The sequence below is a fragment of the Vicugna pacos genome, chromosome 14, assembly GCF_048564905.1.
Source record: "Vicugna pacos chromosome 14, VicPac4, whole genome shotgun sequence".
NCBI lineage: Eukaryota > Metazoa > Chordata > Mammalia > Artiodactyla > Camelidae > Vicugna > Vicugna pacos.
The window spans coordinates 19654787-19670000 of NC_133000.1; the positions used below are offsets into that span (position 1 = coordinate 19654787).

The following is a 15214-nucleotide window of genomic DNA, read 5'->3' on the forward strand; positions in this document are numbered from 1 at the left end:
GACGCTGTCCCTGTGTAGAGAGATGGCCGCGGGTAGAGCAGTCACCTCAAGTCCAGGCAGAGACACTCTGAGGGTGGCAGTGACAACAGGTGCTCCTGTCACCTGCAGGAGAGGGAGGGGGATGGAAGATGGGCTGGAGAGTGCCTCCCACCCAGATGCTGTCGTGGGCTCACGACCCATAGTTCCAGCTGCCTTTCCAAGACCTCACATCCAGTGTTTCTAAAATATTGGAGCCAGTGCTTCTCCTTCGTTTTGTGACCTCTGATTCTTATTATTCTTATCATTATTCTGCTAGTTGTCCAGACTTCGTTTTAAATTGTTGTTTACCTCTTCTCTTTCCTCTGCTTCACAAACAGAGTCTGTCCATCCTTCCTCTAGAACAGCTTCCGTATCCCCTGCTTTTCTCTCTTTTCCTATTATCTCGGTGGTCCTGCCTTATTATCACAAGGTTGGGGTGTGGCTGGAGCTCCCCTGGGTCCCCCGGCCCGAGCCTCCTCTGCTGCTCAGCCAGTCCTGCCCGTAGCCCACCCTTATCTTTGGAGTGCCACCTTGACCTCAGCTTTCCTCTGCATACATCTTCCAAACCCGGAGAGCATGCGCCGTTATCTTCTTCGCCGGCCCCCGCATTCTGCCTTTGAAACCCTTCCCGGCTGCAAGGCCATGGTTACAAGAAGTCACTCTTGTCCAACAGATAAGATGTCACCACTTCTAACAGCAGCAGAGAGCTGGGGTCCCATCCCTGCTAACAGCCTGCTCTTCGGCCAGGTCCCCGCTGGCTTTCTCCCTCCCTCCCCTTTGCGCTCACGACTCTGCCGGACCTCCCCGCCCCCAGCCACCTGCTCACGGGGCGGCGGGGAGCCCCTGCTGGGCTCCTGATACCCAGACTAGGAAGGGGATTCAGTCCCAGTGCTCAACAAGCAATTTTAAATTGACAGGGACCATAATATGTGCCAGGAGGGCATTCAAGAGAGGCAGCCCAGCACAGTGGTTAAGACTCTGGAGGGAGGGAGCACTGGTTCGAATCTCAAGTCTGCTTCTTACTGTGTGACCTCAGGCGAGTCCTTAGCCTCTCCATCTTTCATTTTCTTCGTGTGTAAAATGAGAATTCAGTAGTCCTGATCTCCTAGGGCCATTAGGAGGATTGAATTAATTCACCTTTGTAAAGTTCTAATTCTACTACCTGCACAGAGTAAGCACTCTGTTTTTACTAAATAAATATAATCAAGGAGGATCTAAAAAGAAAGGTACCAGGAGAAACGCCTTATGTGGCTATCTCTGGTAACTAAACCACACTGAATTTGCTCTTTCTTTAAAGGGCCCTTTTTATGGCCGATAACCAGTTCTCACCTATTTTAATCTTTGTGATGAGAAATCTTGGAAAATCTTGGAGTCGTCTTAGGCCATTATGCACGCACGCTGGGTCTGAGTCCAGCAGCTGTGCCCAGTGAGGTGGGACATCTCAGCGGGTGAAACGTGGTAGTGCCGTGGTGCGTCACCGCCTCTTGGCTGAGGGCAGGAGCCCTGCGTGTCTGCCTTCAAATGGTCTCCTCTGAGGCTCCCCTCTGCAGACCCTGGACAGCAAAGGCTTCTGAGGGAAGGGACAGGTGGGTGGGCAGCCCACCGCCCTCAGGATTGGCAGCACCAAGCTTCAGCAACCGGTAACATTAGTGAGGCCTTGGGACTTCTGACCCGTAGACAAGTCCTGAGATCCTGCTCACTCTTGGGGATTGATGCATTCTTACCTTCCCTTGAACTGCAAGAAATTTTGAAGCTTCCTCAGTTACTCACTCCCATCAATCCTTTGCTTGAACATCCGCTTTTTAATTGTTTTTTCTCCCTCTTCTTCTTTCTTTTCTAATTCTTATTGGCATTGAAATCCAAGATAAATATATATTGCCTGTACTAAGCTGGCTGCGTTACTTTGAAGGGAAGCACTAAAGTTAAGGAGGTCAGGGGAATAATGAACTGAAAAGAATAAGGAAAGGATTATTTTATAATGCTGAGGAAGCTGGATTCTTGGTTCGTAGGAGCTTGGGTAGGTGGAAGGGAACAAAAACAAATCAACAAAGCACAATTCTAGCTCAGTAAATTACTCAAAGCTTTTCTAAATGGATAAATTACTTTGGTGATCATTTTGCAAAGTAATTGACAAGGACTCTTTGAGGGGAAATTTCTGCCTTTAAGTAGCTTACCTTTAAGAAGTCTAAAAAAACTCTGTGATATCTATTTCCCAGTTATTGAAAACCTCTTGTCCCAGCCCTTTAAAGATCCTTTCTAAGTGTCACAGAAATGGAGTTAAAAGGTGCACTGAGAAAAGATTTATGAGATGTTGTTCATTCTCCTGCCAAATGCAGAATTGTTACTTATTGTGCATTTTCTAGTCTGCAGTGCTTTTTTAACTGCGTCAAATGAAAGGTGTTCTTGCCACTTCCCGTGGAGTACTATATCATAATCCTATTGATCTCACTATATGGAAATTCTTGATCCCCATCCTAATGTTTCCTTCCTAGTGTATACTTTGTCCACCATTAACGATTTGTCCTTAATAATCTCCTTCACTTCCCAACCCTGTCTACCCCTCCCCACACCCAGTTTGCAATCTCTAAGTGTCTGGAACACCCTTTCTAGAACATCTAATAGGTACATAATTCTTCAGGGCATATTACATCTATCAGAGTAAAGGATTTGAATGTAATAAAAGATGGAGTCTACTAATATTCTGTTTCTAAAGATGAAACTTTCCCATTCTGAAAAGTTCCTTTTACTTTCCAGAGATTCAGGGTAGGAATGAGTAATAAGAACAGTGATGTTTTGAAGAATGAGGCAAAGTCTTTCTAACTTATGATCTAACATCCCAGTAAAATGTGTTCCCCAATTACTGAATAGATAAGGTGGCACCTCCTAGGGAGAGAGTATGAAACTCTTAAGGCAGGACCAGGACTTAGGTTAGACTTGAGCCATGGTTTTTGTACAGTTAGAGATGAAACATAAACTAGTTATGTCCTCTGATATCCTGGAAAGTGTGCTCCTTCTGGTCAGTTTGTCCCTTCTGCAATGGATTGTCCTCTGAAAAGGTTTTAGCCAGTGTCCATCTGAGGATTTATCATGTGCGACCAGACAGCTGTCCTGGCTTCACTGGATTTATCCTCAGATGGATCTTGCAACCTGGTCATCCCCCCACAGAGGCGCCCACATGGCAGCCTGAACGTGCCATGGACTGTGTTACAGGAGAGGAACCCTGAGCTTGGGGGAGCCACCTCTTTTATATCAAGCAGTAAGCAAGCCCTTTCTTTGTCCCAGAAGGAGACATCAAGGTTGTGCGCTGCGAACACTAACCTGAGAAATAGACCGTTAAAGGGCTGTCCGGGCCTTGCTTCTAAGTGCAAAACCCTACTTTCTCTCAAGTATCTTGACAAGATGTCATAGAAACCTCAAGTTCAACATTTCCAAAACTGAATCTACATCATCTTCACTCAGACTGGCTTCTTTCCTGTCTTCCTTTCCACTGAAGCGCTGGCCCGTTCCCAGCATTTTCCTCATCCACCCAGTCATGAGATGTGTTTTAATTCTACCTCTTAAGTGTCTCTTAGGTTTCACACTCTGCACGCCATTAAGTTGGTTTTTACCCTCATCATGCAAAGCTGAAAAATAGACCATTGCTGTGAGCTCCAGCCTGGCATCCCTGCCTCCAGTTCCCCTTGCCTCCAAACCAGTATCCCAAAATGCAGAACCGTTCATGTCACTCCGCTGCTGAACGCTCTTCATTTGTTAAGCCTTCCGGGTAAGAGCCAAGCTCCTTATTGTGATCCACCTGCTTCTCCAGCTTCATCTCCTGACATTTCCCGTAAGCTTTCTTACAGACTTTTTGTAAGAATTGCTTGCTGGCTCCTGGGTAAGCATGCACTTCTTGCTGCTTTGGACCCGGTATCCTTAAAGACTTCGCATTCCTTGGCATGTGGTAGGCATGTAATAGCCGTATGCAGCATAAATATTTATTGAGTAACAGGAAGTAAAACCAGGCTTAGCCTAAATGCAGCGAGGGTTTGGCCTGGGGAATTATCCAGCTCCACGTCCTCTCTCTGTATATTCTCTTTACCTTAGCCAGTTATAATGCTGGAGCTCTTCTGACGAACCTTGGATGATAATTTAGATTTGTAGGCACTAAATGCAAACGTGGAAAGAGGATCCAGATATTGCTTGTACCTATTTTGTACTTCGTAGACAACCCTAAACTTGCAACCTGCTAATAATTATAATTCTCTTGTTAAATTAAACAGCTCCACTAGAAATACAGACAAATCAAATGAACTTTACTTTTCTAAGGAAACCATGAATCATGCATGAATCATTACAACACTCCTCTGCTTTTTTGTTATAGTGAGAAAGGGTGTTAAAAAAAAAAAGAAAAGAAAAGCACAGCACACCAAGTGGCATTCTAAAACCACTGTCCTGTTTTCTACTCCTTAAAACACATCCATATTAACTTTAAGTTTTGTCTCTGGAAAAATGTGTGACAAAAGCATGCACCCATCTCATCAGCTCTGTGACTTTGTCAGCAAGAGTCTGAGCGTTTAATGCGTGCCCAAGTCAGGCTTAGGCTCCGGATGCTAACTCAGTAGTAACTCTTTGAGTGGTCACAAGTCGTATGATGCTGTAGACCCAGGTCTCTTGTTTATATGCTTGGACACACCTTTGACTGTACTGGAAATGGTAGTTCTCCTTCTGTAGATTCTTGAGGCCAACTTATTAATATTCAACTGTAATTACAGCCTGCCTGCTCAACTTCAGTAGGTCCTGTGCCACTTCCCAGCAGAGTTCTTCTTCCTCCTGGAGGAGTCAAAAAAAAAAAAAAAAATCTCCACCCTGCGCAGAACTCAGAACTCTTAAAACATCATCAAAGCAATAGTCAGTGGGGGATATCTGGCCCCTTGTAGACTTGTTGATTCAGTAGCATCTGTTGAGACCTGCTCACAATCCCCTTTCTTTATGACTCCAGCTTTGGGCATGGGGATGGGTCCTAGGCTGGTCTGCCCTTGCTATCCCTTGCTGGCTCCTGACGTGCTGCCTCCCTTGGTGGTCCATTTGCCTCCATAAAGTCATATTCTCAACTGTGTGATGGTCCCAGGACACCACTCAGTTTTGGCAGTGACAGTGGGCCTGTTGTCTGCTAAACTCTTCTCTGTAATTTCATTTGGCCCCAGTTATCATCCAGGCTGTTAACAGATCACCCGTACTTGGAGATACTGTTTCCACTCGGCCCTGAGTTTCATTATTTATATTTTTCTTAAATGATAGTTATCATCCTAGTTAATATTTTTCCATCCTCTTCCCTCTAAAGCTCTTCGAACCCTTCAAACACATTCATGTTATTTTATCTCAGAAGGAATCTCCTCTTTATAAAATGTTCTATTCCCATCTTTGTAAACCTTTGGATTTATTGTTTTCAAGTTCTGGATTATATGTCTACAGCGTCTGGTTCCCAAGATCCCTTTTTGATGTAAGAGATGTAAGAGCATCTGTTATCTCTAATGACCTTTTAGTCTAACTGGCTGCAGACTTGCCTTGGACCATTCCCTAAACCCTGTCTGCTCTCTGTCCGCATGCGCACACTCCCGCCATCAGCCCCAGGCCTCAGCTGGTACCCTCTAGTCAACCACGATCTTCCGTCTTTTCTATCATCACATCACTGTGATGCCCTCATCCTTTCCCTAAGCCATCTTCACCTCTCGCTCAGTTTTCATCACTCACTCAGTCTTCAGCAGCTAAGTCTGACATTTACAGGAGCCTTCAAAATGCTCACCAGATGCTACCACCTGTAGTTTTCCAGGAGAGCCGTTCTCCTTGGCACTTTCTAATTACCCCTAATTTACAAAGTAGTAGCTCATAGGTTAAGTTCAGCTCATAGATCTATTCTGATTGACATGCACTGAGGGTTTTTTTTTTTCTTCTTTCTGTCTCAATTTGAATGCCTTTGGGTGGGGTTTGTGCCCTTGACATGTTCAACATGCTCCCAACAATTTCCTATATTCTTTTGTCTGGCCAACTTTGTTAATTTGTATTAACTAACTAAATGTCTATCCTGTAACCAGTTCCAGTCCTTGTAACACCTGCCAGACCAGCTAAGTTGTCCTTCGTCCCTCCCTCCCTATCCTCTGTCCCTCTGACAGAGTCCTCATGATCTAATGGAAACAGTGTCCTTAACTCTTTGTCCCACATGCTAGTCTTTCTTTGAGATCTTTCAGTGAGAAATTTCCCTCCAACAGGCCTCAACTATCCTGATGGTTCTACTGTCCCATTTATGCAGGTCTCTGATCATTCAGTTGGATTTTGTATTACATCATTCTCCATTCTGAGCCCTCATTTCAAGTCTGGGAGAACACGAGTTAAATCTTTTTATGTTTTTAAATTTAAAAGGCCATAGAAAGAACTGAAAATAGTCCAGCCTCAGTGTTTCACATATGGTCTTGTTGTACAGTTCTTCATTTTTAGTTTCCAAAGAAAAGAATTTCCCAACCTTCACTTTATCTAGCTTTTGCAGTTGTGTATAAGGACATAGCCTTATTCAATGTAAACATTCCTAGCAACAGTTCTATCTCACCTTCCCAAAAGGCCCTGCTTCCCCACACACTCACACACATTACTCACAGAGTGTTATAAATTAGTCCGTATGTGCTTTTCAGGAAAATTCTTTGTATATGAAATAAATTGTTAAAGTAGCTACAGTCAAATAGTTTTTGCTAAGAGTTTGATCAAAACATGGACCAAAATGTAAGGTGATTTGCACACAATGTGCCGCTTTTGCAAAGAGTTGCTCGCCTTGCTGGGAGCACCAGCTGGGAGAGTAAGTTCTAGAATTACTTTTCTACTCTTGGGCAAATAGATCGATCACTTACAAAAGTTGATCTTTAGTTACAAATGGAAGCGATGACCTCTTTTATAGAGTTTAAAAGACCTGGTGGCTTTTGCTGGAATTCACAGACTCTACATAAACACCTATGTTTTTGTTTTTTAACTTTTTAGGAAATCAATGTGTTGACAGTCGCATTGGTCAACCAAGACCGAGAGAACAATATTGAGAAAAAAAGCCAAGGCTTAAAATCAGAAAAAGAAGCTCTGCTAATCGGTAAGGAAATTCTGTTTTCCTAATCTGCTCTCTCTTAGGTCATCATTCATCTAAACAATACTTAAGTAATTCACCTCCAACGTGTTAGTAGTTTAAAGAGCTCTGCCTTCTGCTCAGAGGTAGGATTAGCTTCATCAAGATTATATCACACACATTTCAAATCAGGGGCATAGAAACCAATGGGGGCTTTGCTCTTCTGTAACCATGGATGTGAGTTGGTTTATCCAACATAAAACTGAGTATAAGAAAAATAGGTTAACTTATATCTCACATGTTACAAATTTGAATTTCAAAATATGGATGCATCACTTCCAACTGAGGTCAGGTTGGGTTCAGTGCAGAAGTCCCACACCAAGCCAGACTCCCGGGCTCTGGAGAGGTCCTGAGGTCAGGCTCGAGGCCAGAGCCACCATGCTGTTACAGGGCCATCGGAATACAGTGCTGGGCCAATCCAGGCTTCCCTACCTAAGTCTGGATCCATTTCTCCAAGATAAATAAAACGAGCTGGCCGCTAAGGAAGGGGAAGGAAGGAATGAAGGAAGGGAGTAAGGGAGGGAGGGAGGAAGGAAGGAAGTGGCTGTTCACCTAAAATTTATTCAGTTGCCCCACAAAATATACCTAGGTTGGCTTTCTCTTGGTCGGGACCAGAGAAAGCTCTGAATGTTCCCTTCTGGTGGTCAGCAGCAGCAGATCCAGAAGTGGTACTTAGTCTCATAAGGAAGAGTTCTTGATGAGGACGGGTTGGTACCATGCCTGGGACCCCAGCTTAGAAGCCTGTATATTTAAGGCTGTCTCCAAAGTCCTCAAAACCAGAGGAGGAGGAGCCACCAGCCTCACTCCCTGATGCACAGCATTGATTCAAGCTGCACCTTGGCGCTGACCCCAGCGCGAGGTTCCAAGTTTAGACTGGCTCCTCCATGGCACGCTTAAGAGAGAGGAATGAGGCCGCTATACATGTGAGATAAACTGTTCTGTGGTTCATTACCTGGCAGAGGTACCGCCTGGTGGCATCTTCTAAATACGGCGTGCACTCACCTCGGAATGACAGGCGCATCAGGTCCTGTAGAAGCTGGTGCAGGAGGAATTAAATGCAAAAAATAGTCCAGACTTCATCCATCATATATGGATTTTTCAACTACAGGGTTATTGAATATGACATCAACTTAGAGCTACTCCTCAGAAAACCAATTATTTTTTTTTCTCTGTGATGATCTACGGCTGTACTACCGGGCCGTGCACAAGTTTCCTAGGACATGCTGATGTGCTGGCAGGTCCGGGAACCCAAAATGAACCCATATGTAGTTGGCAACTGGATTTTTCTTCTTTGGAAAATGTGTCAAACGCTGACAACTGCTTCTCCTTCGCCTGGGGTAATAAAGTTGTGATTTCCCCTAGGATGCTTTTAGGGTATGAGAAAGCACATACTTACGTGATTAGCCATAAACTTTCCCTCTTTAAGTCTGAATAATACAGACCACTTGAAGGTTAAAAAAGAAAAATAGGAGTGATTCTCCATTTATTTTATTTCCTTCCCCTTCAGTAAACCTATTAGGTACAACCAACTCCAAATTTTTCAGGATTTTCCTTCACTTTTTGGTCCTTTGAACTGGCACACCCACCTTAGCATTCAGGGTTGAGCAGAAGAATGGCTCAGGACGTTCATTTTGAATCAATATATGAGAATGTTTAGGTGAAAGGGAGGCTGGAGATGGACGGTTTTGATTAAACTAAGTTTAGGCGTTTAGTCTTCTTCATTTCCCTGTTACTGCTCCACCTCAGTATTTGATTTTACTCGACTTAATGGAAGTTTCATTACAGTTGTGGCTTCCTGCCCAAATCCTACCCTCAAATACCTAGGTACTTACACTGCTGTGTAGTCAAAGAGAGAGTAATCATCCGAAAGAATGCTGTAGTAGAGAAGGGTTTTCAAGATCGGCATGACGAGTTCTGCCGAAGGATGCAGATCCCCCGGCCATGACATGTGTCTCTCTGCAGAGTGAATTTGGCCGTTCCTATTTTGCAGAAACCTGAATGTTAGGACCAAAAAGACCTCTCCTGCAGCGTCTGGAATCTAGATAAGGACCATGATAGGGACAGAATGACGGAATATGGGTCCGAAAGGGCTCTGGACCAGCTAGAGAGAGAAAGGAGCTTCTCGTGCTGGGTCTGCTCTTTTCTGAAGCACACGCGAGGGCTGAATGGTCCTGGGAGTCCCCCGGACTTCTGATACACCTGGAGGGGTCAGGAATATTCTGCAGTTTCCCCAGAATGCTCCCTTAGGATAATTAAACCCATGCGTAGGATACAGTAGGGCTGTTCTAAGTCAGTCTACAAGGCCAGGGGCACAGCTAGAAAGTTTTCTCCCTTGTATTAGAAATGCTTATTGGCAAAATCTTCATCACATCTACGTGTCTACGATGTATGCTCTATGCAAATATATTCAGATAACACCCTCTTGGGACACACAAATGTCCCATCAGGAATGCACAGCAGCACAAATCTTGATTGCCTGGAAGAGAAGGGGCGTGTTAGAGGGAAATTATTCCAGACACGGAATTCCAGAGAACACAACACTAAGGCTAGAAGTTCCTGAACAATGAGCGATCCCAGTTATGTGTGATCATCTGTGATGTTAATTTATCGGGGCCAAAGAATGGAGTCCTTCCACACATTCTCATGACCATTTTATAAAACTGGCCTCTTTACAGCATACAAATTAGGTACACATTACAGAAGATCAGCGGGGTTTCCACTACTTGGAGCTTTGTAGATTGGAATCCTGAGTCCCTCGGGAATCCCACCATTCTGCCAGACTTTCTGCCTGACAGTTACTGGGGATCAGGTGCTACGTTCCAAGTCAGCGAAAGCAGCTAGGCCCTTGGCACTTTCCTATTGTGATTGCTGGCTTATTTATTTTGCAATCAGTGCTTGTGAAGACAGGTCAGCGTATAAACAAACCTAGAAGAATTACTTTTTTATGGGAGTTTTGGAGGGTAACATTGGATATCTCAAACCTGTATAGTAACCACACAGGTCAGCTTGACCCCGCCTGGTGTCTATGCCACAACTCCTAGTTCATTTCACAAGTGCCCTCCATGTTGGAGTTGACATGCGTTGAACTTGCGTGGGACAGAATGAGTCAATACTTTGGGTTTAGGACCAAAGCTTTGGAACCGTGTTTCGCTGGAAACCACTGGCTATTGTTATGAAGGAGAAAGGATCAAATTGTTTTATTAATTAGGCAGATAGCTCTGAGGAGATGTTGGCTGTGTAACCCTGGGTCTGGATCACTCCATCTTCTCTTGCTTTTTAATTAATTCCAACACAACAGATTTCCAATCCCAGCAGCCCTCACTGGCACCCTGTCAATGCCAGTCATCACTGTAAATCCGATCCAAATAGAATCAAAACCTCAACAGCTCTGTTTATTAAGTTGCTGTTTAAAACTTCCCCAGGTCCCTGAGCACCACCCTCAAATTCTTAATGATCAGGGAAGCTTCTTTATATCATCATCCTGACTCCTCTGCAAATCAGGACGTACGGATGCTGGGTCACCAGGATGACTGTCCACACCAAGCTCTCCCCCACCACCACTACCACCACCACCACCATTTTCATCACTGTCACCATTTCACACTGCTGCACACAGCCAGTCTATACCTGAATTGAAATGTTCCCTCTAATACATAGGTATTAGGAAACAGATGAATGAAATGTAGAGAAAACACTTAAAGAAGGTTGAGTGGTGACTTTTTGGTGTTTTCAGTGAGTAGAGTTGAGGCTATATTTAGATGCACCTGAGAAAAGTAATCTGGGGAGTGTGTTCTTCTCTGAAAGCTACTGACCATAAAGAATGAGTCATTGACCTAAATCTTGTTTCCAAGACACAAATGTCCATATCAATAAATCAGCAAACATTTGTCAAGAGCCTGCTCTAAAAATTACCAGCCTTCACTGTGGAAAAGAAACATCTGGACAGCGTGTTTAAAAGGCAGAATCTTTGTCCCCACACAGATTCTGTTTGTTTGTTGTAAAACTAACATCCGAGGTGCTACTGAAGCAGGCACCTCAGGGACCACGTTTTTGGGAACCACTGGCTGCTATACGCAAGACCTGCGTCAGCTGACGGCGGGGATAAGACGGTCTCTTCCCTCGAGAAGTTCTTAGACTAGCGAGGAAGAAAGTAGTTAACGGCAATGAAATGGCTGTACTAAAATCAGAAATACAGAGAAGGGGCTACTTATGCTGCAGAGGCCTTGTCAGAAGAAAGGACAGTTGAGGGAGTCCTAAAGGATGAAGAGTTTCCTCTGGACAGCAGCTTGAATGAATTTTTTAAAATGTAATTCAGTTCATAGCATGCCCCTACTCAGAACCCTTCCACTGGTTTCCCGCTATAGTTAGAGCTCAATACCAGACCCTACGTGATCTGTCCCTCTACCTACCTCTAAATGTAGGCTGTACCACTCTCCAGCCAAGTTTGTTCCTGCCACCTCATTTCCACCTCAGGTCCTTTGCACTTGCTGTTGCCTGTACCTGAGTAATCTTCCCCCAGGCTCTCTGTGGCTGACCCTCAGGCAGTGCCACCTTCGCTTGACCGCCTATGTAAAGCAGCACTCCATCAAGCTGGAGGTTACTCCTTAACCTGTTTTGTTTTCTGCATTGTGCTTACCACTATCTGAAAATATCTCCTTTACTTTTAATCTATGTTTATCATCTGTGTTGCTTACCTAGAATATAAGTTCCCTGAGAGTCTGTCTGTGTAACGCTGTGTCCCTATGACCTTGGCACCAAAATGTTGCTAAGGAAATGAATTAGTAGAAATCTGGCAGTAAAAATCTAGCACTGTTTGGCTATTTTAAATACTGCTCCCTTGGTCTTAGTGAGGCCTAAAATTAGAATAAGCTAGATGATTTTGATGGGAAAAGCTCAAAATGCCTTTATGTGCTTGTTTAAATGGGCCTTCCTACCGAGAGATTTGCCATAGTTTGTACAGAGCTGGTTTGTGTATCCTTCTAAAGTAGCTTTTAAGGTCCTGAGGTGGACAAAAAACTCAAGAGTACCGACAGCCTTTTCCACTCCTTCTTTATTTTCTTAAATTAGCTACTTACAGTTGTATTTACCACTGTTGGGAAACCCATTCTTAAATATGGAGACCTCGCTTCCCCATGGGAAGAGCCAAGGCCAATAGTTGAGCCCATCCCCTTGGAAATCCACCAGCTTGTAACAGCCAAGTTCTCCACCCTCAGTTCCTAGCATTCCTATTACCAAGCCTTTGGGTCTCTTCCAGAGGACCGTAAATAGTTTCCATTTCTGGCTTTGCAGCATTTTTCATTCAATTCTGAGTTACAGCTATCCTTTATTTCCATTCTCAGGAAATATCCCAGTTCCTTTAAAGGAGCTACAAGAGGCTTTAGCTGGTTATTTAGGAGGTTTCCCCAAAATGAACCTGATCCAGTATCAGGGCCTAGAAACTACATTTTTTCCGATGGCATGACATGCTCCTGTGATGCTTCTGTGATGGGCAGGGGCAAGGGGAGGAGGAGGCAGGAGGAGGGGTGCAGTACTCGAGACGATGGCTAATGTTTCCCATTTCTGCTGTATCTCTAGCCGTGCTCAATAACTTGGTTGCCATCCACAGGAACAGCCTGGGGTACCTTTAGTTAACTACCACCTTTGGCCCCACGTGTATCTAGTGGCAACTGCTAAACTTTTACAAAGAAAAACTAATGGCTTGTTCGTATCAGCTACCACTGAGCTGTTTCTCAATACTCTCCTAGGGAAAGATACTCATGTCTGGGTCAGGGTTTCTAATCTGATTTGAGAAAGATATATAGAAATCACGTGAGCATTTTTTTCCTTAGTTATATGAGCAAAATTGTTTCAATCAATAAAAAGTTTCCATGCCCAAATGATACAAGTTACTCTGTCCTGAAACCATAACAGGATGAGTTAAGGTCAGAAATCACTGATGAATAACTCCTCAAAGTTACCTGGTTTTTGAAAGAGTATTATGTTATCAGTTAGTACTGGTAGCCATTTTTAAGGTTCTTCTTTATCTGCATTTAACAACAGAACAGTAGACATTTTAAACAAGTATACTGGCTGTTCTCAGTTCTAGAGGATAAATTCATTCAGCATATGCTTATTGTATATTGTATTCCCAATACTGAACTAGAACACACAAATATTGTCTAAGGGCAGAGTTTCTCGGGGGTGCAGACCCAAGACTGGGGCCGAGGGACGGTAAACAGTGAGGGAGCAAGTCCACGTACATAAAGGGGTCCCATCATCACAGAGGCAGGAAACGGCCGCTCCAGGTCCTCCCGTTTCTGGTATCCCTCAGTTTCCTCCTTCAGCACTTCATCTCCAAGGCCAAGAGTTGTCAACTGCTCCCCCATGGCGCCCACCACCACCCTCTTCTGAAGCATTCCATTCATTCTGTGGGAGACATTTAACTTCACGTCACACTCCCGTGGGCATTTACAGGAGAGGCGGCAGGTTCCCCGAGAGATGCTGGTGACGATTTGTCCTGTGGGGATATGGACATGAAAAATGTGGGTTTTTTTCTTTATTTGCTGCTCGGGTTGGCACAAAGCCAGATCGGTCCGTCTGCTGCTTGAGTGGATGTCCAGCCGAGGAAAGGGATGTGCCTGCCCTCTTGCAGGGCCCCTCCAGTCTCTGAGAGCCACGCTCTTGAGGGGCCTCCTCCCCGCGCTGGGAGCATCCTGTTTAAAAGAAGACAAAAGCTTCTCACCGGGAACACCCTCGCCTTCTCCCAAAGCCAGAGCTGACTGCTCCTTCTCTCTTCCCGGTCCTCCTCCTCAGAGGGGACAGGGGCTGCCTCCCATTTGCTGGAGGCTCTCCGTAGAAAGCAGTGGACACAGGACGGCTTGTCCTCAGCCTGGGACGGCAGGGAAAGCCCCACTCACCATCCTGAAATAGAGCAAGTCACCGTAAGAAATCTGTCCCCTCTCTCCCACTTATGGAATGCCGATGAAAGTGTTATTTTTTTAAAACATTATTCTCATCTATTTTTTAAGAAGTACATCACTCATGAGAGTCTATACTTTAACTCTTATTAGTAACAGAACTACTTACAGAGCCATCTTACCAGATTTGAGAATTTCAGAGACAGGGAAGTAGTCACCAGGTCTATAAAGTTAAAACAAAAATTAACAAAGTTGAGGGGTGGAGGGTATAGCTCAGTATGCATAACGTCCTGGGTTCAATCCCCAGTACATCTATTAAAATAAATAAATAAACAAACAAACAAACTTAATTACCTCCCCCTAAGATAGACAGACAGACAGACAAACATTTCCAGAAAGAAACTAAGAGACAGAATTATAGACTATGATTAAAAAAAGAATACACATCAAAAATAAGTAAATAAATAGGAGAGGGACAAAGCAATTCCACTGAAGTATATTAAAAATGGCTATTTGCCACTTAAAGAGATTAAAACTACCATTGTTTTAATGGAGGTAGATAGAAGGTAGAATGTTTTACCTTCTATCATCACCATTATTTCATTAAAAAAGACATTTTAGCAAAAAAAGAACATAATCTAGAACAAAACAGTAGTTCTTTATGTTTTCGGGAAAAGGTCAACCTCGGAAGACGGAGGTTTTTGCTTTATGAAGAAATGTAACGAATCTTTTCTGTCTTCCTCATTCTACTGTCCACCTAGAACAGTAGGTTCTGTTCTGAAGACAGGTCTTGGGAGCATGTCTGGACCCTTCGGTTCCCTGTTCTCAGCCTAAGGATAAACTGGGAACTTTTCTTTCAAACCTGATGCTCGTCCAGAGCATCCCGAGCATCACCCAGGTGACCAGGGCTCAGGAGCCCCCGTCCCAGGTCAGTCCAGGCCACGCGGCAGTTCACAGGGCGACCTCGTGCGGAAGTGACGTGCTCGGCCCAGGCCAGCCCTAAGCGCGTTTCATACAAGTGCAGGTCCCCGCTTTGACCTTTGACTTTCAAGCATCAAAGCTTCACAATAAACAGAACGTGCAGGCTCGTCCTCCAGTCTGACTCATCTCAAAGCCGGGTTCAAAGAGAGCCCCAGTTCTCAACAAGCAGCAGCACTCGGCC

At 44.4% G+C, this 15214-nt stretch overlaps 2 protein-coding genes across 21 annotated transcripts in view; one reads left to right on the forward strand and one right to left on the reverse strand.

Moving 5' to 3' along the window:
• Positions 1–15214, forward strand: part of ENOX1 (ecto-NOX disulfide-thiol exchanger 1) — a 509205-nt gene that overhangs the window by 470217 nt on the left and 23774 nt on the right. For all 13 annotated transcript variants that reach the window (XM_072976305.1, XM_072976293.1, XM_072976304.1 and 10 more), the window contains one exon: positions 7021–7123. In XM_072976305.1, the coding sequence (XP_072832406.1) occupies positions 7021–7123 (103 nt within the window). The remainder of the gene's footprint in view (positions 1–7020; positions 7124–15214) is intronic.
• The window catches only part of LOC140701136 (uncharacterized), a 53889-nt gene continuing 50863 nt past the window's right edge, over positions 12189–15214 (reverse strand). For 5 of the 8 annotated variants that reach the window (XM_072976308.1, XM_072976307.1, XM_072976309.1 and 2 more), the window contains 2 exons: positions 14235–14275; positions 12189–13848 (listed from right to left, as the gene is read on the reverse strand). In XM_072976308.1, coding sequence (XP_072832409.1) covers positions 13315–13848; positions 14235–14275 — 575 coding nt within the window. In that variant the 3' untranslated portion in view covers positions 12189–13314. The remainder of the gene's footprint in view (positions 13849–14234; positions 14276–15214) is intronic. The other 3 variants (XM_072976312.1, XM_072976313.1, XM_072976311.1) reach the window with 1 other exon arrangement.